The 25,681-nt window shown below is 39.5% G+C and overlaps 4 protein-coding genes across 4 annotated transcripts; 1 reads left to right on the top strand and 3 right to left on the bottom strand.

Moving 5' to 3' along the window:
• Window positions 1-430: 430 nt before the first annotated feature.
• On the bottom strand, window positions 431-2,593 carry LOC103958285 (nudix hydrolase 19, chloroplastic-like). Its single transcript, XM_009370543.3, has 6 exons — window positions 1,984-2,593; window positions 1,628-1,768; window positions 1,440-1,544; window positions 1,218-1,317; window positions 1,016-1,108; window positions 431-815 (listed from the first exon to the last, which is right to left on the bottom strand). The coding sequence occupies exons 1-6, from the start codon at window positions 2,470-2,472 to the stop codon at window positions 529-531; spliced, it is 1,215 nt and encodes a 404-aa protein (XP_009368818.2). The 5' UTR covers window positions 2,473-2,593; the 3' UTR covers window positions 431-528.
• A 294-nt stretch (window positions 2,594-2,887) lies between these two features.
• Window positions 2,888-5,499, bottom strand: LOC103958286 (zinc finger CCCH domain-containing protein 39). The gene is made up of 2 exons (XM_009370544.3): window positions 4,123-5,499; window positions 2,888-3,409 (listed from the first exon to the last, which is right to left on the bottom strand). The coding sequence occupies exons 1-2, from the start codon at window positions 4,889-4,891 to the stop codon at window positions 3,156-3,158; spliced, it is 1,023 nt and encodes a 340-aa protein (XP_009368819.2). The 5' UTR covers window positions 4,892-5,499; the 3' UTR covers window positions 2,888-3,155.
• A 9,981-nt stretch (window positions 5,500-15,480) lies between these two features.
• LOC103958283 (RNA-binding protein involved in heterochromatin assembly dri1) lies at window positions 15,481-17,269 on the bottom strand. The gene is made up of 4 exons (XM_009370541.3): window positions 17,009-17,269; window positions 16,225-16,563; window positions 15,911-15,981; window positions 15,481-15,802 (listed from the first exon to the last, which is right to left on the bottom strand). Exons 2-4 carry the CDS (start codon window positions 16,548-16,550, stop codon window positions 15,795-15,797), a joined length of 405 nt encoding a protein of 134 aa, XP_009368816.1. The 5' UTR covers window positions 16,551-16,563; window positions 17,009-17,269; the 3' UTR covers window positions 15,481-15,794.
• Window positions 17,270-23,037: 5,768 nt separating this feature from the next.
• Window positions 23,038-25,390, top strand: LOC103958282 (pentatricopeptide repeat-containing protein At1g08070, chloroplastic). The gene has a single exon (XM_009370540.3). The coding sequence runs from the start codon at window positions 23,096-23,098 to the stop codon at window positions 25,304-25,306; it is 2,211 nt and encodes a 736-aa protein (XP_009368815.2). The 5' UTR covers window positions 23,038-23,095; the 3' UTR covers window positions 25,307-25,390.
• Window positions 25,391-25,681: the final 291 nt, after the last annotated feature.

Below are 25,681 nucleotides of genomic sequence, written 5' to 3' on the forward strand. Positions count from 1 at the left end.
GGTTTTTACCAAGAAAAGCTACAAAGTCAATTTTGTTAATTTATTGTTACTTTCTTGCTTACGTATCTATCACAAATATGTGAAAGCCTGGAAGATACCAATTTCGATTTTCATCGAAAACTTCACTTACCTTTTAAGTCAGCGGCGAAAACATTTTTCTGGTCACATGGCAATGAACAGGGCTTTGAGGTTGTGGTACCCTGACACACAAACCATGGAGCATGTGGTGATTCCTGCAATTGAAAGCGATAAAAATACGGGACACGGAGGGGGCACGAAACCCGTCAAGAATTGCAGTCCAGGTCCTGCTGGTGAGGGCGGTGAACACCGTAATCATTGTTTCAGACGAGTGGCAGGCCGTTCTGCCTCCAAACAATCTTCTTCTTAAGAAATGTATCGATCCCATGGATCGCTTGGGCTAGGTCAACGATAAAATGGGCAAGGATCAACATATATCCGAGCTTATTTGATTATCGAAAGACTAGTAGTCCGGGAATTTGGAGTACGGATGAAAAGAATTGAACCATGCTACAAATTCGAAGTAGAACCGCTAGATTGTTTTAGAGCTGCGGCACCATCGGTTGCATCCTGATAGGCCCATGAAGAGATAAGGTGATGGGCAATTGAAAATGGCCCGCGTATAAACATGGAGGCGAGTTCACCACTTTCAACATTGAAGTCGGCAGACAAGCGCTGCTCTTTCTCTACTCCTTTGCATATCTGTTCTACCTTTGATGCCAACGTATTCTGTGCCTTCTTGTACTCAGCAAATGCCAAAGCTCTCTTTACATCTTCTCTACTGTGCCACTGAGCATCTAGTTAAACAAAAATTTTAAGGAGAAATAAACATTAGAAATTCATCTGATCGGCTGCGTACAACGTTGCTTTTATGACTATCAGATGCAATGCCTCGCATAATTACTACATTCTTGCAGTTTTTCCACGGGAAACATAAAAGGGGAAACATGATCGAAGGTCCAATAAAATCGTAAATATAGGCTAATTTAGTGGGTACCTTCCAACTCTTCCTTGTCCACACTTATTTCAAGTGACTTTGCATATGCCAAAAAGCCAACCATCAACTGGCACGGCATGCTACTTGGTCCAACTGGAAACAAACCAAAACAGGAACTCAATCAATCAACATAAAACAAAGAAAGAAATCCATATGGGGTGTACAATAATCTGTAAACAACACACATACACAAAGTTTATACCAGGCCATGGCTGAGAGCTATGATAGACAACTTCTCCTACTTCAATTCTGGTCTCCTCCCACGTTTCTCTCCTCACTGCTTCTTCTAAGCTTTCTCCTGGCTAAGGACAACAAAAGGATCGAAACTAATTAAACATGTTACAGACCTCCCGAAAGTGAGCATTGATACTGATATTAAAACTATTAAGTGTTAACAAAGAGTGATATATCCCATAGAGCTTACCTCTATAAAACCAGCTAAGCAGCTCCACATTCTAGGTACATATCGAGACTGTCTACTTAATAGAGCACGGTCATTCTCTCTATCAATGACTAACATTATGACAACCTGTTCAAAAGGCAAATGTATGAGACAACTATACAAGAGATTGAACCAATGCTTGAAATGGAAACTCACAAGCACAATCATACCGGATCAACACGAGGGTAGACCCGCTTTCGGCACAGCTCACTCGAACATTGCTTCCGCCTACCGGCTTCCTTGCGGACTGTTTTTTCTCCACAATGTCCACAAAATTGTGTTATACTATGCCAATCTAGCAAAGCCCTAGCCTGATCACACCAAAATCATTCAACATCTCTTAAACTATTTCCAGAACCGATTGAGATCACCACACAACCGGTAAACAGAAATAAAAAACTTCAATTGGTTAATTCACTAGACATACCAAAGACATTCGCATTGCAATTCAAAGAACTTGATCTCACTAACATGTCAATTTTAAAATATTAGGCATTCTTAAGCACTTTTGAGCAGAAGCACTTACATGTCCAGCAATAGCCAACTCCCCCATAGCTCGAGCATCAGCCCAATCAGTAGCCATCATAAGCGTCCTCAGCTCAACAAAACACAATTGCTTGCTACCCAATTCAGTAACCAAGTTACTCTCAGCAGAAACATCAACTGCCCAATAAACGACATCGTCTTCGGGCCGAGAACCCAGATAAACCAGCGACTCTCCACTCAGTTGAACCCCACAACTGGCCAGGAAACCTTTAAACTCAGACAAACTGATCCAACCCAGATGACAATTTGGCGCGGAATCGCCGGCCCCACGGCTGGAGGAGGCTAAAGGACTGCCCATTCTGAAGGGCAGAACCTTGAAGCTGAGGGAAGAAGGCAATTGGGCCCCTTCCAAAAGTTGGGTTTTGAGGGTCTCGAGGGCTTGGGATGGTGAAAACGGGTCGCTGGGATTTGGGGTCTTGGATAGCAGAGGATTGCCAGCGAAGGCGTGGGACTGGAGGTTTATGGACATGGTGGCGGTGGCTGCGGCGGCGGCGGGGGAAGAAAGAGCTCGTCTGGTCAGGGTGTGGAGAGTGGATTTTGTACAGAAAGAAAGGAGGTGAGTGGACGAAGAGAGGAGAGAGAAGGAAAGCGAACGTAGGTGGGTGGTGACAAACTACTAAGGAGGCTGGAGTGATGACAACTGTCACTGATTGAGACGCACAACGGCCTTTAGCAACTTATGGCGCGTGATATGCTCTTTTTGACCACATGAGAACTTGGTAACTGCCTTTTCTTCGTAAAGTGAGATTGAGAGAAGCAAAATTGAACATAAGAGTTACAATCTTACAGTTGGGGGGTCGAGGCCTTCAGGCTCGTCGTCCCCTGAGAATTCACATCTAGGCGTACAAACTTAAGAGTTTTCTTTATAAAAGAGACTAGGAGAATGGAAATTGAACATAAAAGCTTTATTTGATCTTTCAAAAAACAAGAGCTAGTTTTGGCAACATTATTAGAACAATCTCTATTGAGGATAGAGGAACCAATACTATAAATAACAAGAACCAGAAACCTATAGACCTGACCAACAGACAATGATCAAACGCCGTAATCAAATTATCCTCTAACAGCAAAAATTTCGAAACTTGGCACCAGCACTCTGGAATTCTTGAACCAACTCAAAAATGCCTCCGAGATAAGAGCTTGAACTCAAATTTAGCTCTCGACTAAGTTGTGCTGGTGCACCAGCGGAACATCATCAAGCCAGTCAGCGTATATGCGATTGATCTTCTTGGACCCTTTCCATTTTAGCATGCCCTTCTTCCTCTGCCCCCCATCGTTGTTTAAAGCAGGAAGTGCTGCTATTGCGGTTGCGGATGAGTTGACAGCAGCAACAACTTGGGGTATCGGAAGGGGAGGGGTATTCAGAAATTCTGCCTCAACGGTACGTCCACCGGGCGCTTGCAACTCTGAAATCAAAAGTCAATATTAGAAAACCAGTATTAGCATCAAAAGGGCAGTTCCCACATTTTTTTAACCTTCTCTTTAATCACCTTCCTCAACATTTACAAACAAACTCGATACACAAACATCTTAAAAGAAATCCCTAATCATCTAATGGCATGCCATTCGCATAAAACAAATAAACGCTACACAGCCATAGATTGCTTGTTAACATATATACCGAGTACACGACAAAATATACAATTTCCAGAGTAGGCATTAGGAATACCAAAGTTCAAAATCACACCAACAACCACACAATATACTCGTGCATAGGCCTTGAAATAAGAATCAAGGAAATGCACGCATGACCGAAACAGTTTCCTTTGAAATGAAATGGAATAATTACCCGAAGCATCAATTTACAAAGGAACCTCTGTTACCCTGTATTCGGAATTCAATCTATGAAACAACATTGCCAGTCAGCTTATGTGTCATTCAAAACGAAACCTACATGCTTTAAGTAATAGCACCATTGCTCCTCTAACCTCATCTACAAATCGCAGTAAAATGCCAGGACTCCTATTGCAAAAGCTAACAATGATTCAGTTCCAAATACGATTGTCAGCCTAAATTTAAAGTCTAACATAGATTTGATATTAAAATTGATCATACTAAGCAGAGAAGCAAGCATAATGATAACTGTTAATTTAAGATACCAAGCACTAGCACTGAGAACCTGTTAGCCCGTGAGCAAAGTGACATTTCTCGCTGAAGGGGCATTTACCCGTTGTCTCCCACTTATTACATAACTTTGTCTTCCAATACACTGGCTTCACATTTCCCCGGGAAGCATCCATACCCGCGTTTACAAGCCTATTTTCCTCAGGAGGATTAGAGCCACTCCCATGAGCCACTGGTGCTCCTGTAGTTCCAATGCTTATTGCTGTGTTCTCCCTAAACCTACCCGAATCATCCCTAAACTTTGATGGCTCTTCATGAAGAAAGTTACACCTATCTCCATAAGGACACTCCTCACCATTATAAAACTTCTTGCACAGCTTCATCCTGTGGATTATTTTCTGATCATCATCCCAATTACCAGACAATGGCCGATCCTCATCACGTATGGAAACAAGTTCTTGCCAATTGGGCGGGGGATGGCGGATATCTTCAATGCCATGTGCATAGTTACAATTCTCACCATTCCTACACATACCGGATTTAAAATTTACACACAAACGGGTCTTATAGAAAATGTTGCTTGCTCCCTTGTTAACTGGGGCACTCGGCTGCTGAACCCTATAGTTCATCGGCGGGTATGGCATCGGATTCGATTGGCGTTCTTCAGAATTCCTAGCCCTTTTAAAAGGTTGCTGCTCAACCTGAGAATGCTGGTCATCATTGTTCATTGAAAACGCAGGCGGCCAGCAATTAACCACGTCACTGCCACCGCCATTGTAAGGCGTTTGCGGTGGCCTAAATTGTGAGTGATCAGAAAAATTCATACCTCAGAAAACTACTCTAGAGCGGAAACTTTCCTCTGTAAACCAATCAAATAAAGATCAAAACTTTCAATCCCCCAACAAATCCTATACAAATTCAATGTATGATAGCAAGCAAGAATCAAAGAACTGCACCAGATAACACAATCAGATCAACAGGCAGAGTCCAATTCCAGAAAACCCAAATCACAAAACCTGTGCAAAATCCCAAATTTATTCACAAACCCACCAACCCTGATGAGGGGGATGATCAAAGTTCACAACTTGGAGTGTCAAATTTGATCAAGACACCCAGAGGATAACTGGGGCTAAAAAACCAAATTGGAGTTGGAGAAATGAACTTTTATATCAAAGGACAGGGAACGCATAAAGCCTGGAAGCAATAGGATTTGCAGAGAAATCAAATTGTAATTGGGATTGAGTCAAAACCTAGCCGCCAAAAAACCCTAATTTGAGAAGGGGAATCGGTGAGCACTACTGGCTCTCTGAGTCCCACCCACGACTACTGAGTGGGCGAAGAGTTGTGTAAGACGGCCTTAAACCCCTAAACGCGTCCCAAAACCCTGCGATTTCGGGGTGAAAAACCGACGGGGATTGACTTGGCTAAGTGGTAGTCACGGCTGCAGTAAATTTTTGTTTAACCTTTTGTAAATGCACGTACGGAGGAGGGTTGGTTACGTCACCTGCGGGGACTACTAATTTTGTGGGCCATCCACCTTTGGCTTTCCACGTATGTCTTCCTGGGTTTTCACCTTCTCTTTCCATTTTCCATTTTTTGCTTTAGCTTTTTCTTTTAGATCAACTCCAATGTGGGCTAAAAGTCAAATTATTTTTCAAAATTTCCTCCCAAACCCACTCCAACCTAAGGGAAAATTTTATACTAAATGCTAAATGCTAAACCAATGCCAAATTTCCCCCAAAATTTAGCTCAGAAATAGAAATGGACTCCACCCAATATTTATTGGAATTTAAATTTTTTTAGATTAAAATGTTCATAAAATTAATTTACGATAGTTTACATATTTATTTATTTTTTTAAATTTAATTTAACAAAAAAATATTCTAAGTTCATTCTTTAATAATCCGTGTGACATCCCGTCCCGAGATTATAAAAACGTATGTGTGAATTTACCTTTTTACCCCTAGTTCGTTACATTTACGTTTAGTGTTGGTTGTGTGGTGTGGCATGTGTTGGACCACACACACACACTCACACACACTGTCTCTCACTCTCCCGTGTTTTCCTCTCCCTCTGTCTCTTTTCTGTCACTTTTCTCTCTCTCTCTCTCCCGAGCTCCCATTTCTTCTTCTTCCTTCTGAAAACGTACGGACAACACACACATCACCCAAACCTTGATGGATCGAAGGAACCAAGGGCATTTTTGGACTCGTGAAGCTCGTACGAGTGCAACCATACCATTTTCAGGTGAGAAATCCTTCGTTTTCATGTCGATTCGAGGTAGTCCGATTTAGGTACTATTCATGCAAACTTACACTAGCGTGTTTTTGGGATTTTTAAGCTTGTAGATGTCTTAGTGAGGTCCCAAGGAGCCTCGGAATACTTCGTTGGAGAAGTTTGGACGTCGGGATCATTGTGGTCAAAGTTGGCCGGAGCTTTCGAGGCTTTTTCCGGAGAATCCACGGCGAGTTAGGGGTCGAGGCAGGTATGGATGTGTTCGTCTCGTCAATACCTTCATTTTGATATATAGTACGTCGAAAATGGTTAAGAAATGAAGAAGTTATGACACTTTGAAATTTACCCAGAAATTCCGGCAAAACACCAACTCCGGCGAAACCAGTCCGGCGACGCGAGGAAGAAGACGCGCGCGTGGGCAGCGCGTAGACGGGGCGCGTGGGGGCGCGTGCGTGGTCCGAATTGAGTTCTAAAAATTGTCACGCGTTCGTGACGTCGTGTAGATCACCGTGGTATATTCATACACCCAAATTGAGCAACGTATGAGAAAGTTATTGACGAATGTTTGGTGTATGCACGTTAAATAACGATAATTTGGTTACTTTTTGTATAGGTGAAAATTATACAGAAGAAGAATGTAACCAATCTAGGGGAGGCTCAGGGACCTACGAGACGTCGATGTGATCTGTGAGTGGGCAGTTTTGTTTTCCATATATATATACTTGACGTATTTCCCAGAAAACGTATTTTAAAAGAAATACGAATTAAATATCCTGTCATACATGCATCATATTTTAATATGTGCATTACCATAATTATGCATACTGTTGCATGGTGCTGAGGAGGCCCAGGTAAGCTACATTTGATATACGTATGAAATACATTCGATATACGCATGAAATACGTTTGGTATACGATTGAAATACTATGGAAATACAAATGAAATATGAGTGTGATATGATTGAGATGCGATTTTGACATGATCGAGATATGTTTGTGATATAATTGAAATATGATTGTGATATGATTGAAATACGATTGAGATATGAAGAATGAGTAGCTTGAGATGCTTAGAGAGCTCATAACCTGATCCCCGGTGTTAGTGCTCGCCCTGAGCAGGGCCAGTCCTTCACGTGATGTTCACCTCCCCGCACCTTATGCTCAGCTTGGATCCAAGCTAGGTGCATAGCCTGTCGTACAGACCACAAGAGGTGGTTCCGACTCGTAGGTGACGTGCGATTATTCGCCCAGTCTTACGTGATCGTAGCACTAGAACGTATATATACGTAACACCCAGGCCTGTCGTACAGACCACATTAGGTGGTTCCGACTCGTGGGCAGGTTCAGTTGTTTAGTTATTGTGAGTATGATTTGAGCTCTATATGCAGCCGTACAGGTCACGTTAGGTGACTCCGGCTGCCAGATGTTATGTTGTTGATGTGATGAGTTGATTATGAGCTATATATGCAGTCGCTGACTGAGTTGATTATGATGAGTTAGTTATGAGTTATATATGCAGCCGAGGGCTGAGTTGATTAGAATGAAAGAGGATGAACTATGTTTATAGCCGAATGTTGAATTGATTATATGTTATTCCATCATATTCACATAGAGATGATGAGCATTCTGTTATGATACTTGGCATGACATACATTCATATTGTCTAGCATAATTTGAGATATATTACATATATGAGTATATACTTTATTTCTGGGAAAGTATACAAGTTTTACGGAGAGGGGTTACAAAGTTTTGAGAAGTGTTTGGATTTGGAAAAGATTTGTTTTACTGACCCACTCAATTTTGGTTTTGCGCCCCTCCAGGTTCAAGAATTGCAGGTGTGGTGACTACGAGGAAATTCAACGGTGTTCTGACAGAATGGACCAAATGAGGACTCACCTTCGGGTGGTTTATCTTAGTAGTTGTATATTTTAAAGCTTCCGAACTGTGTAAATGGTTACGTCACTCTCACGTGACGGCCAGCATGCCCTCCTTCGGGACGGGGTGTGTCAATCCGGGCTAAAATTTTAGGTTAGAATGGTTCGAACAGAAAAGCTGTTTCTAGACTAAAAACTAAATTTTATGTGCTAAAAAATTTGATTTTTAGCCCAACCATTGGAGATGGCCTTAGTGAGGGAAATTAGCCAAAATAGGTTTTTTTTTTATTATTTTTTATTTTTTTATCGCTATGCTTACATGTGTGTGGATAATTTTTTTTTTTTTTAAAGAAAAAAAATGAGAAATAGAGAGAACGATAAACAGAAAGTGAAAATGAGGATGAGTTTGTGGTTTTATTTTTTAAAAATAACTATAAAGTTTTGTTTGTGCAAAATTAATTTATTGTCCACAACTTTATTTTGTGATACAAGATAAAATGTGACACGTCCGACTCTGATATTTCCCGAACACCAGAGTAGGCACGTGCTGGGCGACACCTGAAGGTGACGAAGCCATACTAGTGTGCACGAGAACCAATGAAAATAAATAAGACTTATAAATTTAAGTATAATTAATATCCAAATGAGGAACGTATTCAGAGTATACAACTAATTTAGAACACTAAAAGGAAATAATATAAAATTGAATGAGCAAAGGAGTGGATCCTACACCGAGAGGACTCGAAGATGCCGATGTGAAAATGCCTTGACGTCGGGATTGTATGCCTTGATTCTAAGTCTTGAGGGGGCGCAAAACAAACATGAGTGGACCAAGTTGATAGTATAATATGTAATAGGTTTTCCGAAATCCTAGCATGCCATAAAACCTTCATAAAACATACATCATATATAGTGTGCTAAGTAGTGGTATCAAATCGCCCATAGGCACTATATTTCTTGGCCCGAAGCCAGTGCATATATCTCTCAGCTCAAAGCCCTCTACATATATCTCCCTCAGCCCGAAGCCATCTACATATATCTTTCTCGGCCCGAAGCCCGACCAGTGACCATTAGATACGCACAAAACATTAAATATACTCTTTCCAACATAAATCCATATATCTCAAAAACATCTTCATAACATATAGTCATCCATCATATATACTACAAAGAAGTGTAAAAATATGTTGATAAATAGTATATAGTCATCCATCATACTACAAAGAACATAAGTTCGATAAAATATGGTATTCCAAAATATTCTCAGTAAAGCATGATAATCACATAATGTAAATCCAATTTACTTATAAAACGTTTCATAAAACGTAACCATTAAATCATGCTTTTCATGTATACATTTCTACTATTAAAACATGCATTTTAGAAAGGGTCCACTCATAGAGACTCCGTTGTCAAAGTGTCACGCAAACTAGCGAAGACGGAAACACCATAATAAATGCACATGAAACTCGCTGTGAGGTGGCCGGGTTTTGTCTCGAAAGCCCCAGGGTTCGCCGGAGCTGGGTTTTCTTCTTTTTGTTCGTCGGGGACGCGGAGGGGGGGGTCAAGGAGGTGGTCGAGGGTGGTTATGACAGCCCGTCCCGAAATTTTTTTAAAAACGTACGCGTGAAAAAACGATTTTGCCCTAATGTGATTTTTACATCGTGTGGTTGTTTTTGGGTTTTTGTTGGCATGTTTTGGACCACACACACACTAACCTACACCCCACACCCTTTCCCCTATCCCTGCACCCTGTCCCGAGCTCCCTTTCCTTCCCATTTCCTATCCAAACGTATGGACACACACACAAACCCATCAAATCCTCACAGATCGAAGAAACAAAGTACATATCCATGCTCGTGAGGCTCATAGGAGTCCAACCATACCCATTTCAGGTAAGGTTACCTTCGTTTTCACGTCGAACTCGGGTTGCCCGATTTTGGTACTGTTCATGCACACGTAATTTCTCATGATTTTGGTAATTTCAAGCTTGTAGGAAGCTTGGTGAGGTCCCTAGGAGGCTCGGGGTGGTTCGTTTGAAGGTTTTGGACGTCGGGATCACGAGTTTCGAGGTTGGCCGGAGTTGGGGTGATTTTTCAGGTGAGATTTTGTAGATTTTAGCACTTGAAAGTGGTATGATTTTGTTCCTCTCGTTGTAAGCTTCATTTTGGTACCAATTTTGTGAAATTTGGTTGAAAAACGAAGAAGATAGGACGATTTAAAGTTTTCCCGATTTTTCGGCGCTAGAGTCTCGCCGGAGAAGACGACGGAATATTCCGTCAAATCTGACGGAATATTCCTGATGCCGTTGACGGAAACCGTTATAGATAACGGAATATTCGTGACGGCATCAACTGAAGCAGTCAGCGTGCCAGGCACGTGCCTGCGCGTGGCCGGCGCGTGGGGGCGCGTGCGACGGTGAAAAATTACTTTAAAAATATGGGGATGTTCTTGAGGTTGAGTAGATCACGTTGGTGTATTCATACACCCCATTTGAGCATTGTATGAGAAGTTATTTCTTAAGTTTGGTTATGTGCTTTAAAATTTACGTTTTTATAGTTGTTTCGCATATAAGTGAGATGTATCCCGAGGACGAGCGTGGTCACTCGAGGCAGGGGGGTTACGACCCTTCCACATATCAGTGAGTGGGCTTTTGGTTTTCCGTATATACCTATATACTTATATTCTCCCAGAAAATGATTTGAAATGTTTATTCGTTAAATGCCATATATTATATCGCCGTTTGTTATGCATGGTTACTTGCATTTATATATGTGTGTGTATTGGTGCTGCGGACGCACAGGTAAGTGCCAGGTGAGTTGTGATTTATATTTACATTCAGTAGTGATTCTAGATACATAGAGAGCTCATAACCTGCACCTCCGGTGTTAGTGCTCCCGCCCTGAGTTGGGCACAATCCTTCACGTGATGTTCACCTCCCGCACCACACGCTCAGCTTGGATCCAAGTTAGGTGCACAGTCCTGTCGTACAGACCACTATAGGTGGTTCCGACTCGTAGGTGACCCGCGACTATTCGCCCAGCCTTCACGTGATCGTAGCACTTGAGCGTATACATATATATTACACCCAGGCCTGTCGTACAGACCACTTTAGGTGGTTCCGACTCGTGTGCAGGTCTAGTTAGTGAGACAGAGATTTGAGCTCTAGATTCAGCCGTACAGGTCACGTTAGGTGACTCCGGCTGACAGATTATATGATATTGATGCGTTATTACCTGAGCACTTGCATTTTACTTTCGAGGTTTTGGCATAGCATATTCCTGAGCATGACTTATATATATATATTCTATTTTCTGGGAAGTATACAGGTTTTACGGCGAGGGGTTAAAACTTATTTATTAAATGATTTTCGAAAAGCTTTGTTTTTGCCCACTCACGCTTTTGTTTTGTGCCCCTCCAAGTTCTAGTTGGCTAGCACGTTTGGTGGCTTCCCTGGGGATTTCCCCGGCATATCTGACAGACGATCACCAGTGTAGGACCACCTTCGGGTGTGCTCTGTTGTGTCGTTTCCTTTTGGATTGCATTAGGCTTTATGCTCTGAACTTTGTGTCGCACTTACGCTTACACTTGTTTTTATTACTTTGTGTAAGGCTAGTTTTATTTATTCGTACTATTTATATTACTATTTTATTAGCTTCCGCACTGTGCACATGGTTACGTCACTTCCACGTGACGGCCAGCATGCCCTGATCTCGATCGGGGTGTGTCAGTGGTGGTGCACGGTCTTATCTCCTCGTCGTTTGTCTCCAAATAGGTGTGTGCAGGGGTGTGAGCAAATCAGAGAGAGGGAGAGAGATCTGTGAGAAGGAGAAAGAGATTCGAGAGTGAGAAAGAAAGTGTGAGCTCGGGATGAGGAGGAGAGAAAAAAGGGGTTAAGGAATTGCCACATGGCAGCTAAGAAGGGGGGAGCTGGGGGAATCAAAATCAGGGGTGGGCCCCTTAGGCACACCATTTAAGGTCAAAAAGCAATAATTTAAACAAATAAAACCCAACCAAAATGAAAATACGAAAAATACCTTTTTGTTCTGTAAAATCCAGGACGGGTTGTCACAAAATGTCTTTTCATCATCTTTTGATTGACAATAAAACTTTCATTAATATAAAATTTAGACAAGGGATAGATCACCGCAAACCTAGATCAATAAATTATTATAAGGAGCTTGAGTCCTAGAGATTTCAATCATATCATCCAATAAATGAGTTCTAATCCATTTAGGTGGATTTTCAAAATAATGGCACCCATGATTCATATTATAACTTCAACTGACAAGATCATCTGCCATAGCGTTTTTCTCCTCATAAACATGAACCAACTCTAAGTGCCAAAATAGAGTTTAATCGATGTGGCACCTTGATTTTTCTTGGTCGGATTGAAACACGAATAAACTAGAAGTTCGGTCATAAACTCAAGCTCCGATTAGATTAAACTGCTCAAACGGGCCAATTGTGTTCTGGAAAAGTATGCGGAGTCTACCGTCTTCGCTGAGATTGATCATTCTTGTTCTACAAGATACGGAACCTAATTTGATTGGGACTCAGATAAGTTTTCTATATTTTTAGAGATTCCTATAATCTAGGAATTGGCGTGCGATGCAAATAATCATTCCTAAGGGGACACTACATCTACTCCTAGATATTTTCTTGGATTCTACTGGTTCAATACTGTTTTTACACTCTAAAAGATCCCTCTCGACTAGTATAAATATTAAATACACCCATCTAGGAATCATCTATGGTAAAAGCAATTATGACATACTCTATTCTCTTGCCCATTACTTGAGTCTCATAAATTGCTTACTAACTTGATCGTCGGGAAACCTTTGGCCGGTACCCCATCAGTGCTAAGTTTGTCTTACGTTCGTTTACTCTTATACAGGTAGTTGAGTTTGTGCATCTTCTTTACGCATGGTGGTGCGTGAATTTGGTTTCAACAATCTCTATGTCATCAATATTCAACCATTATAATATTAATTTTAAATCACAATATGGTTAATATTAATTTTGACAAGCACAACAATTTAAATTTGAAGTCTAATCATTTTAACAAATTTTCCAAGCTCGTTTGATAAGTGTTTTTATGATTGAAAACACTTTTAGAATAAATATTTTTTGAGTTCCAAAAGCAATTAATGCAAGAATCAAGAAGCATCAGTTATGTGCTTCTTGCATAAAGCACTTCAAATACTTTTACATGATTAATTTGCATTCTTACTAAAAATTGGTTTCAACAACATTTTTTTTTCTAAATCGTTTTTTAAAAACATTAAAAATGAAAATCGTTGTTAGCTTTTATATCATCTTTACTTGTTTTCTTTTTTAATATTCTGATATTATAAAACTACACCCTAAGAAGATGGGGTTTTGAATTCAGGTGTAAAGTACACACAATCCATCATGACTTGTAATCTACATTTACAATTTTATGCACATTTTTTTTGTAGAAAATTTCATTACCTTATACCAAAATAACAAATACTAATTACGTTGCATATTTTAGTTGTATTTTGTACGTAGTCATTCCGTTTATATTTTAGGAATTTTAAATTAGGGTCTAATTTTAGTTGTAATGAGGCCGAAGTTTCAGCGCACTCGACTTTTAAACTGAGTCAAAACCCCATATGAAATTAAAAGCATGGAATTGCAGCAAGAGCATGAAAGTTAATGCAATATTTCTTTGGCTATCGCATCACGGTTGATCAATATTATAACAATGTGGTGGCCAAAGGTGGCTGATAAAATAAAATGTCAATGCCATGATCGATTAAACGAATCAATTAAGTTTTAACTGCTGTCCCTGATGGCATGAATCACAGCAGTTCATTTTTTCTGTGCTTGATATCTTGTGGCATGAATCATAGCAGGTTCTTCCTACATATATTTTATTTGCACATGCAACTGTAATATGGCTCTAATTTTTTGGTGAAACAAATGGCTGAAATCTTCATTCAAGCATGAATTGGATATGTTGTCTTTGTTTGTTGTCGTGTTTGTTCTGGCTAGTATACATTTACTAATTAGTAATTACTACATCATGCCAGCAGCTAGCACATGACTGATCACCCGTTTCATGCAATGTTACGAAAAGGGTTCTCTCAATTGTTCTCATCGGTCTTGGATGGTGAGACACGATAGCGATGGATTTCAATATTCTTCATTTGGATAACGCAAAGAAGGATTTCTGCAGTATTCTCCATTTGGACAAAGCATGAGCCTTTATTTATGTAAGTTTGGCAGTAACAAATAACAATAATGTCGTTTCAAGAATACAGTGTAATTATTTGGGCTCATAATTTAATGTGGACTTGTATTTATGGAAAGGAAAAGATGGAGGAGGAAGCCAGACATAATGAGTTCAGAATCTTGGACTGTATAATTTTGATCATATGATCTTCAGCGCTTGGAACCCTTTTCCTGGACTATGATACCAAAACAGGAAGGGGAAAAGAAAACTAAAAGTAAATTTAAAGTCTGTGTTATGTGCTGGGGAAACTAGTTCACCAAACACTGGACCCATTTGCTCTAACGGTAATATGTAAAGCATGTGAACATAAAGGTATAGAACATAAGGTATAGATTAGATGGAGTAAACCCAGAATCTTTTATAAAAGCCAAATAATGGAGCATATAACCATAAAGCTGCGAGAGGAACTTCTTTGCAACGGGGATGTCATATCGTAGTATATCAAGGCAGTCACGCACTTCTATATGCATGTGAAAAAGTTAAACACATGACAATGCATGTCTGAATGATATGAGATACCCCTAAACCTGAGCACTAATTTAAAGTCAATAACGAAAGGGAACCTATGCATGCTCATGAAGTTGGAAGTTGAAAACTTTTATCCAAATTTAGCAGTAAGGGGAGGGCAAGCATGCATAAGATGGAATCAAGTGTCTGTCTAGCTATTGCGCATGATGGTGAGGCCTTGAGAGATTATAAATTTGTGTGCTTTGCGTTGCTAGCTATCAAATGAAATGCAAAAGCTTTTAAATTTCCAAACGAAAAAAGTTGAATTTGACTCACCTTGAACTTGTCATATTGTATTGCGTCTATGCTTTATTGAATCAGAGCATCTGGTTCTTATCCGCATAAATATTTGTTTCTCTGGATATTTGATGCTTAAAGGGTTCATACATTATTGCAGTGAGAGAAGGCCTTTTGTCATTTAAAGTGATCAACTCAAAGAGATTCCTTGAATCTAATGTCTGTTGAATTTTTTTTCCTTGGGTTGAAACCCTAATTAAGACTTCAACGTTTCCGTTGATCTTTGCAGCCTTGATACAGAAAACTTGGTAATTCCATTATAAGAAGGGATTTTCTGGGCTCCATAGAAGAGCAACTTTGCTACAGAAACCTAGAAAACCCTCCATCAATACAGTTGTCAGTTGAAAGGCTATCCCTGTGAAAGTATGTCTTCAACCAGGATCAACCTGACCTTATTTATCTCTAAAAACGATGAGTTCGGAAAAAAAAAATAGACTCCACTTGAGCTGGGATCAGATGTGTGCAAATGCGAAAAGAGACGGTGCATAGAGTCTAATTCTTTAAATGCTCCATTTCCTTAAACAGCACCACCTGATCAAGTAGATCATGTTACAGACCTGCAACCAAGTAATAAACATTTGTAAATTAGATGCTGAGCCACTTTTACTTGTGTACATAAATTAACATATAAACGATAATTTTGAAGACTAATGCAAACTTATTACCATAATCCCTTGGTGTTTTGCATTTGAAGCATTCCATTCGGCTCGCGTAATTGTGCACTCCACATCCAACTCTGATCCATTCAAGATACACTCAAATTAGCAAACTAATTAAATATAAATGACGGTGCTAAAAGAAGTTGAGATGTCACCATAAATTTGGTACACACTAGGGGACAGGTGAGGATGCAAAGAAATGTTCCACATCCTCCAAAAGTACTAGCTAGTAGTACACATTTCTTAGTTAAATGTGATATTTATATAAACAATGCAGGCAATTTAGGGTTTTAGATAGTGTATGTTGGCTAATTAATTACCTACTGCACATCCAGTCGCCGGGTTTCCATCCAGGTGGGGCGCTGGCATCTGAACCATAGCCTCCTGAAGAAGATACCATGCTATAGGCAGCACCACCATAGTCAGTTTTCATTGAGCTGCACCTATAGCAATTGGGTCTGCTGGCATAGTTGTGAGCTCCACAGTTGCAATACCAGTCCCCGGCCAAGACCTCCGTCCGGTTGCATCCATATGTTGATGGATCAGGTCCGCCATACTTGGGGTACCCGCAACGTTGACACTCATCGCGCTTTTTAAAGTTCGTGTGCTGGCATGCTCCGCACATCCAGTCTCCTGCCCAGCTCATTCTTAATTCCCTCCTGCATATTTAATAAATAGTATAAGAACTAATTAGCATATATATAATACTAGTGACAAACCAACAGTTTAGCTAGATTCTTCATTTTGTTCTTCTAGAAATTTATTAGAGGCAGGCAGGCAGGCAGGCTTCCTTCCATGGAAATCTGTTAGAGAAAATGCATTGTACATTTGTAAAGAAATTAATAGTCTACTGGATCCTTCCCTTTGCAATGTTTTATAACAAATAAGAGCTTGAGGTTTCCCTTTCTTAAAGACGGGACGTCTTGCAAAAGATGGACTATATGTATCTCATATATTACATATACGAGCTTGAGGTTCCTCCACCAATCCTATCTTTCCTAAAGACAGGATGTCATGCAGAGAGGCGAACTGTGTGTACACACGTTTCAAACGAAAGGAATGATGTGAGTTGCATAACACAAATCAGGAGAAGAGCAAGCTCACCTGAAGATACGTAGAAGCTCGGAATAAATGAACTGAAAACTGTACTAGCTGTGCTTGGCTTGTGCTAGCTTAGCGTAGAACACTAAAAGAAGAACTTAATTTGTCAAATGAGTTTGGTGATCTTGTTTTGAATGGGCAAGGAGGTTTATATAGTAGTTGTTCAAGCTAGGCTTCCTACGTGGACTGTGAGTCCGTGGAGCGGGGCCATGGATGTTCCTATTTTATTCTCTACCAGCTTTCTTCAGATGGGTTTGCTTGCTTCTTTTTCCCTCAATAATATGCATGGGATTGGGATTCCTTAAGATTGTATTTTCATATAAATGTTGGATGGTTACTTCTGCTGCTGGGAGTTAGAATTAAAGGGTGGCAAGTGGGTTTCTAAAGGTTGAGAAAAAACCTGGCTAGTTGATGAGTGCAGGCACACATAGTTTTCGCAACAAAATTCTACTAGGGGAGTGACCCCCTTCCCTGCCCCATCTTTACATTATTCTCCATGCAACATTTATTCTCCATGTCCTCAGTATATCCGCAACATCTAGATATGTAGGTGTTATGAGGGGAGGCTCCTACCTGAAGTTGAAAGTTTGAAAGAGGCCCCAGGAATATAATTTTCTTCTGATATCTAAAGGGTTTGACATTGTTTAGTCAGTCATGTATATTAATCACAATAAATTGTGAAATTGTGCCTAAATCGTTTCTACTACGATTCATTTTCTGGGTACATGATCCTTGTGTGGAGGAAGATGAACGGTTTCTATCACAACATGTGTATGATGAATAGTCGTTAATTGTAATTGAATGCATGAATAATGCGGTATATCTAAGCATTATTTTTTTTCTATTTTTTTCTATTACGTATATTACAATTGCTTATGTGGATTTATCATAAATTATTATGTGGCACAGATTAACTATTACAAACTTGATTTGGTGAATAAATTTAGTGTCCGTAACATTACTCTGGATTAAAAACATGCATGGTTTTGTAAATCTTTGCTTCCTATATATAGGTTATAATATTCACATTGGTTTTCACATGTGAGAAATTTTTAGTTGTGACGGGAACACGGATAGTACACCATGTGTTTTTATGCAAGTGGTGGAGAATTTTAATTTTTAAGTTATTAACCTTTTAACACACATAATCCATTATTTATATAGGAACACGTGGTGTACCACCTCGTGTGACGGTCACATTGAAAAATCTCTCTTCACATGGAAAGCTGAGATGGAAGTTTACATGCACACATACGTCACACGCCAAGAGGGCTAATTCTCATCCAATCTGGCAAATACACCTTCCCCAGATGGAAGTTTATAGGCACACAACTGTTTCCATGCTGCTAAAACATTTTCACTTGGAATCAATTCCTCCAAATACACATCCATTGCAAAATTCTTCTTACCTTCTCTCTCGATTCCCTTTCGCCTTTTGGCAATAATTGAAATGCCATTCGAAGATTACTTGATGTCCACATTTGTTTAAATAACTTTAACTATATATGTTAGTGTTAATCTTTATGCATGTGAATTGGATTTTCAATAGTAAAATCCAATTCATTTTAATTGTTTCATATTGGTCGGGACTGAAATGAATATTTAAAAACAAAATAAACTAGAAAAAAAATTGAATTAGGCAACTATTAATTCTTCAGAGTAGAATGACGAGTGCACCTTGAGTCCTAAAAAATATTCAAAGACTCGTGTGAAACTTGTTCATATTGTTGAGATGAATCGCACATTGATGAGAGAAGGGATCTTGCATGAATTATAAATAAGTTGGGTTACTTCTCATACTGCCAATTATTTTATGGTGGAATCTCAACTTCCTTCATGGTATCAAAACAGGTTGTCCCATTTGTGAAGTCCAATAGTTACACGAGCTCCATGTCACACCAGTTGTGTTCTTCATGTATTTGGCTTGAAAATTCGCACACGTGAGGGAGTGAAGACAATTGAGGTTTTACCAGAAAACCAATTGGCAATATGGGGGAGTAGCCCAACCTCTTATAAGCGCTTCCATAGCTTAGTCCCTCACCAATGTGGGACTTTGTCCTCACATTCTCCCACTCCTCCTCACATGTGGCGAATTTTCAAGCCTAACATGTGGACAACATAACGGGGTGACATGGAGTATGTGTAGCTGTTGGGCTTCACACATGGGTCAACTTGCTCTATACCATGAAGAAAGTGGAGGTTCCACCATTGGTATCAGAACAGGTTGCCAGCGTGTGAAGTTCAATTGCTACATGTGCTCCACATCACCTTGTTTGTGTTGTTCATGTGTTAGGCTTGAAAATGCACCACGCTTGAGGGAGGGTGTTGAGAATGAATCTCACATTAATGGAATGAGTGAGCTGGCATGGGGCTTATAAGTAAATTGGGTTGTTTCATATATCGCCGATTGGTTATTCAGTGAAACCCAAATTTTCTATCGGGAGCGTGTTGAGATGATACACTGATGAGAAGAGACCTTGCATGAGCTTATATCAATTAGTTTTATAGTGAAACCTAAACTTTCTTCACACATTATAAGAAATATAAATATATAATGTAGAGTCAAATTCTTCAAATTTCTGCATGCATTATATATAGGGGTGCGATATCCACACATCTCATTTTACTTCTCACACACTTTTTTAATTTTCGACCGTTGGATCGGATGAATTAAAGAAGATCAACGGACAAAATTTATCAAAGAGTGTATGAGAAGTGAAATGGGATGTGTGGATATATATACACACACGCATGTGAAATTAAGTTAAATTATTGATTTGCTTGGGAATATCTAAACTCAATTATGAGGTGACTTTGGATCCTCTAACAGTTGAATGTCGGCCACGTGTTTGAAAATCAATCTCCAAGAAAGCAAAGAGGGGTGTGACTAGAAAATCTTACAGGTCGCCTACCACCAAATTCCACGTTTCTTTTTGTTAAAAAAGGAATTCTTTCAGAAATTGGAATAAGCATCGCGGCGGACGACGCCGTTTATGCAGAATGAGCTGGAGAACCAAACCTGCTATATCACAAAAGTGGCTTCAACACAAGGCTTTTCTTGTCTGGGGAGACTGTAGCTCAACTGCCCCATAACATTTTAGGGTTTCAGGCATGCATGCTGCTGCAAATCCAATGAACAAAGTTTAAGGGGTTTTCTTTTTAAAACTCCAAATCTCCAACAGTATCCTTTTACAAGTGGGAACACCAATTTGGGAAATTTGGGGTATGGCATAAAATATTTACGAAAATTTGAGAATGCAACGACCTGATTTTTCATTTTTTCTAAATCCAATCAATAGTGCATTTTTTATGTTATATTAGTTTAAGTTTACATGTCTATTAGCTTGGTATTATAATATTTTGTTTTCAAAGTTCATGCATGGGAAGAATGCATGAATAGAATCAAACTGATTACTCAAGGCATGCACTCTAGCTCCATTTTTATACACCTTAATATATAGTTGATTTTGGATCATATTCTCAAGCAGCCAATATTTGATTAGACTCTTTGATCAGCCAAACCATTTTTCCAAAGGTCAACTTGGGTCAGCGACCCACCTCCCACGTGGGTTTAGCATGATCAAAAAGGAAGAAATAGCATATCTAGGGTTTTAGCAACTGCATCATAAACCTCATCCAGAACAAGAATATTTCTAAAGTAAATGATTCATGCACATGAAAACTTACGCATCAGATAATTTGCATGCCCTCTCTGACCAATCCAAGTGATTGATAGTTGGGACATGGGAGCAATTTTTTGGCCAACTCAAAATATGGTGAATTGGTTTCATATTGATTATTACCTCATTCAAAATTTAACACAGGAATTTATTTTTGGCTTTTTAGCCAAAATAGTTATTGAGATTATCATAACTCTTCAGTTTGATTCTTGAGATTTTAAATGGATAAAAGTGGTCCCTAAGATTGTCCAACACCAATCATTTTGGTCATCTGTGAAATTTTTTAGTTAAATTGAAGAAATCATTAGTTCAATGGGAGATGTTGATTTGACAAAAATACCCTTAATTTAACGAAGACTTCGATCTCATAGAATGACCAAAATGATTGTCGGTGGACAATCTCATAAACCACTTTTATCGATTTTAAATATATATCAGAAACTGAATTGAGGAATTATGCCAATCATAATAACTACTTTGGACAAAAAACCTTTATTCTTTATTAATATATTTTTGAAGTAGGACGTACCAATAATACCGATAAAAAAACTTTTATTATAACATGTGGGATCCAAATACCACAAAATTTTCTCATAGCAGCACAGGGCCGGTGTCCGCATTTGCTGACATGTCAACGTAATACACGTCCCATGCAATCCGAGGTGGCAAAAAGATGCTTGCGTGTTGACCTATGATTGGATAAGGGAGAATCCTAATCGATAACCACATTTTCGGTCACCAGACATGATGAAATTCCACGTGAATTAAAATAAAAAAACCTTGGACAGTGGCCCTTCAATCTTTATTCCCTCAAATATGTGCGACTATTTTTAAAAGGAAGGGGAAAGGAAGGATGAGGCCATCTTTCCCCTCAATTATACACACTTTTGGAGAATCTACAACTGCATATCGGATCCCCAATTCCCATCGACATGCATCACCAGCAAAAAAATAGCCGTGCCTTTGGAATATTTGAATATTCTCACCTGTATGGATTGATATTTTTCAGATCTAGACAGCACTCAATAACCCTAATCACCATAACTGATCGCGTAAAAACGTCTTAATTAGATTGAAAAAGTTTCAACACTACTAATCACTAATGAGTAATGACTAATGAGGAATGACTAGCTGTGTGAAATAGAGAACACATCAATTCTTAAAAGCTAGCTCTATCCTTGCTATCCTATCCTTTAGTCTTTGGTGGATTTTATTCAGATTTTAGAAAACTAATTAAATTGCTCGTAATTCATATGAATCCTATCTTTTGCAAGGTCAATTATGGAAACAAAATGTGTGAGTAACGAATTGGGTTTTTTTTTTTTTTTTTTTTGTAGTACATCGATATTTTTACATTAAGGAGAAAGGGAGTTTGGTAAAGCCACACAATAGACAGCCTAATTTGATATCGAATTCGCCATCTACGATATTCGAACCTAAGACCTTTCACTTTTAAGTGAAGAAGAATACCATCAAACCTTATTATTGAGTGACACGAATAGGGTTATTTGATGGCTTTTCTTTCGTAGATTTCTAGGTTAAGTTCATGAAACCTAAGAATATATAAGAACCACTAATCCCATATTTGAGCATGTGAATATACTAAACTGGATCTCCATATTCCTGGCAATGTTTGGAAAATGCTTGAAGATAATATACTGCATGAATTGGAGTTCGCATTGCCATGCCTACCAAGTTGGATGTGACCCTAGGGGTGGCGCACTATCTCGAAGATACTTATTTTCTGCCTTCGTCACAATAATAAAACAATGACTCTCATGCTGTCGTCAGTCGCATGAGACTTATTTCTCATTGTATATTTAAATGTGAAACTGATGTTGAGCTGGCGTTCAAAAAAAAAAAAAAATTGATGTTGAGCTCAACCTCCGTCAACAATCCAGAATAAATTACGTGCACACACACACACACACAACTTACCCTTGTATATTTTTGTACAGAAGTAGCTTGAACCATAACCTATATCAAAACCAAAAAAAAAAAAAAAAAAACCAAAAAAAAAAAATCTAAGAACCGGCTGATTTCATCATTCTTTTGTTCGGTCACAAAAAAAGACAAGATGCATAATTTATAAATTTAATAAGAAATCAACTACTCTCATAAGTTGTAACTGTAAAAACAGTCCATAATTTTGACATCACTAAACATCTAAATCATCTTAAATAGAATAATCAAATTTAATCAAAAAGATACGAAAATAATTTTTTTACACAAAATACTGGGAAGAAAAAAAAAAAAAAACAAGATCAGTCAATATTATTAAGAAGGGTCAATGTAGTTAATTTTGGCGGGTAATCCTAACTAACCCACTAAACTGTATTTCAAATTGTACCAACCATACTCCCTTATCCCTACGTTTTCCAGAGTGTACCAAAATTCAAGTTACTCAATCATGGTGTTTTCCTCTTCATCGTTGCCCATTCTACCCTGCAATTTTCATGTCCTCCCCGCCGCTGACCCACCGTACAAACTCCTCCAAACCCATCCATCTCTCACCCTTCTCTCCAAATGCAAAAGCATCCAAAATCTCAAACAAGTCCACACCCACATCATCAAAACCGGCCTCCACAACACCCACTTTGCCCTCAGCAAGCTCGTCGAGTTTTGCGCCGTTTCGCCCTTCGGGGATCTCTCTTACGCTCTCTCGGTATTCGAATCCATCGAGAACCCTAATCAGATTGTTTGGAACACGATCATTCGAGGTCATTCCTTGAGCTCTAGGCCGATAGAGGCCGTGGAATTCTATGTCCGGATGATCCTTTCGGGAGTGGAGCCGAATTCTTATACTTTCCCTTTTCTTTTGAAGTCTTGTGCGAAAACCGCGGCGACCCACGAAGGGAAACAGGTTCATGGACATGTTGTGAAGCTTGGACTGGAGTCTGATGCCTTTGTGCACACTTCTCTTATCAATATGTATGCACAAAATGGTGAATTGGATAGTGCACGTCTGGTGTTTGATAAAAGTCTTCTGAGAGATGCTGTTTCGTTTACAGCGTTGATCAGCGGTTATGTTTCGAGGGGTTGTATGGATGATGCTCGTGTTCTGTTCGATGAAATACCTGTGAGAGATGTGGTGTCTTGGAATGCCATGATTTCGGGTTATGCTCAAAGGGAACGATTTGAAGAGGCATTGGCTTTGTTTGGGGAGATGCGGAAAGCAAATGTCTCTCCCAATGAGAGTACTATGGTTACGGTGCTTTCTGCTTGTGCTCAGTCAGGGTCTCTCGAATTGGGCAAATGGGTTGCGTCTTGGATTGAGGATCATGGACTTGGTTCAAATCTTCGCCTCATCAGTGCACTTATTGATATGTACTCAAAGTGTGGTGCATTGGACATAGCTCGGGGTTTATTTGATGGTTTGCAGCAAAGGGATGTAATTTCGTGGAATGTAATGATTGGTGGTTATACACATAAGAGCCACTACAAAGAAGCCTTGATGCTGTTTCGGTTGATGCTACGATCAAATACAGAGCCTAATGATGTCACATTCTTAGGCATTCTTCCAGCTTGTGCTCATTTAGGAGCTCTTGATCTTGGCAAGTGGATTCATGCCTACATAGATAAGAACTTCCAGAAGTTTACCAATACTTGCCTCTGGACGAGCCTGATTGACATGTATGCAAAATGCGGAAACATTGAGGCAGCAACACAAGTCTTTAATGGCATGGAAACCAAAAGCTTGGCTTCTTGGAATGCAATGATATCCGGCTTAGCAATGCACGGGGATGCGCTTGCAGCCCTTGAGCTTTTCTCAAAAATGGAGGATGAAGGATTCAACCCAGATGCTATCACATTTGTGGGAGTTTTATCTGCTTGTAACCATGGCGGTCTTGTAGACCTTGGACGCCAATACTTCAGGTCCATGACGACGGATTACCATATTTCACCAGATCTGCATCACTATGGATGCATGATAGATATTCTAGGGCGAGCCGGGTTATTTGATGAAGCTGGGGCCCTAATGAAGAGCATGGAAATGAAGCCAGATGGTGCTGTGTGGGGTTCTCTGCTTGGAGCTTGTAGACTCCACAGGCGCGTGGAGTTGGGTGAATCCGTTGCCAAACATCTGTTCGAATTGGAGCCTGAAAATGCCGGGGCTTATGTTCTGCTATCAAATATCTATGCAGGAGCTGGCAGGTGGGATGATATGGCAAGAATAAGAACGAGGCTGAACGACTTGGGAATCAAGAAAGTTCCTGGCTCTACCTCTATTGAGGTCAATAGTGTTGTTCATGAGTTTCTCGTCAGTGACAAATCTCACCCATTAAGTAAAGAAATCTACGAGATGTTGGAAGAAATCGATAGGCTTTTGGATAAGGCGGGTTTTGTGCCGGACACATCAGAGGTGCTCTACGACATGGGTGAGGAGTGGAAGGAAGTGGCTTTGAGTCATCACAGTGAGAAATTAGCCATTGCCTTCGGTTTGATCAGCACGAAGCCAGGCACAACGATTCGAATAGTAAAGAATCTTCGTGTTTGCGGGAATTGCCATTCAGCAACAAAGCTGATATCCAAGATCTTTAATAGGGAGATTATTGCAAGAGATGGGAACCGTTTCCACCATTTTAGAGATGGTTCTTGTTCATGTAATGACAATTGGTGAAAACCACTTGTACATATTGTATATGCTTTTAGGCCAAAGTGCCGTTTTAAATCCTCTATGCAGTTGAGAGTCTTAATGATTAAATTAAGAAAAAATTGCACAAATGACACCTAAATTTTTTCTATAACTTATATACGTTTACCACCCTGACTAAAAAGTTACAGTCAACCATCCAAACTTCAAACATTTTAACAATATTCCATCTAAGTTCTGTTTCAATCCACAATTCATCTCACAAAACTTCTTATTTTGATCACAACTTACCTCATATTTTGTAACTTTTGTTCAAGATTTATAATTGGCCAAGGCCAAACCTCATAAAATGTTTCACACACCCTTCAACAACAAGAACTTAAATCTCAGGAACCTCGTAAA

The sequence above is a fragment of a genome, unplaced genomic scaffold, assembly GCF_019419815.1.
Source record: "Pyrus x bretschneideri cultivar Hongxiangsu unplaced genomic scaffold, Pyrus_bretschneideri_v1 Contig1, whole genome shotgun sequence".
Classification (NCBI taxonomy): Eukaryota; Viridiplantae; Streptophyta; class Magnoliopsida; order Rosales; family Rosaceae; genus Pyrus; species Pyrus x bretschneideri.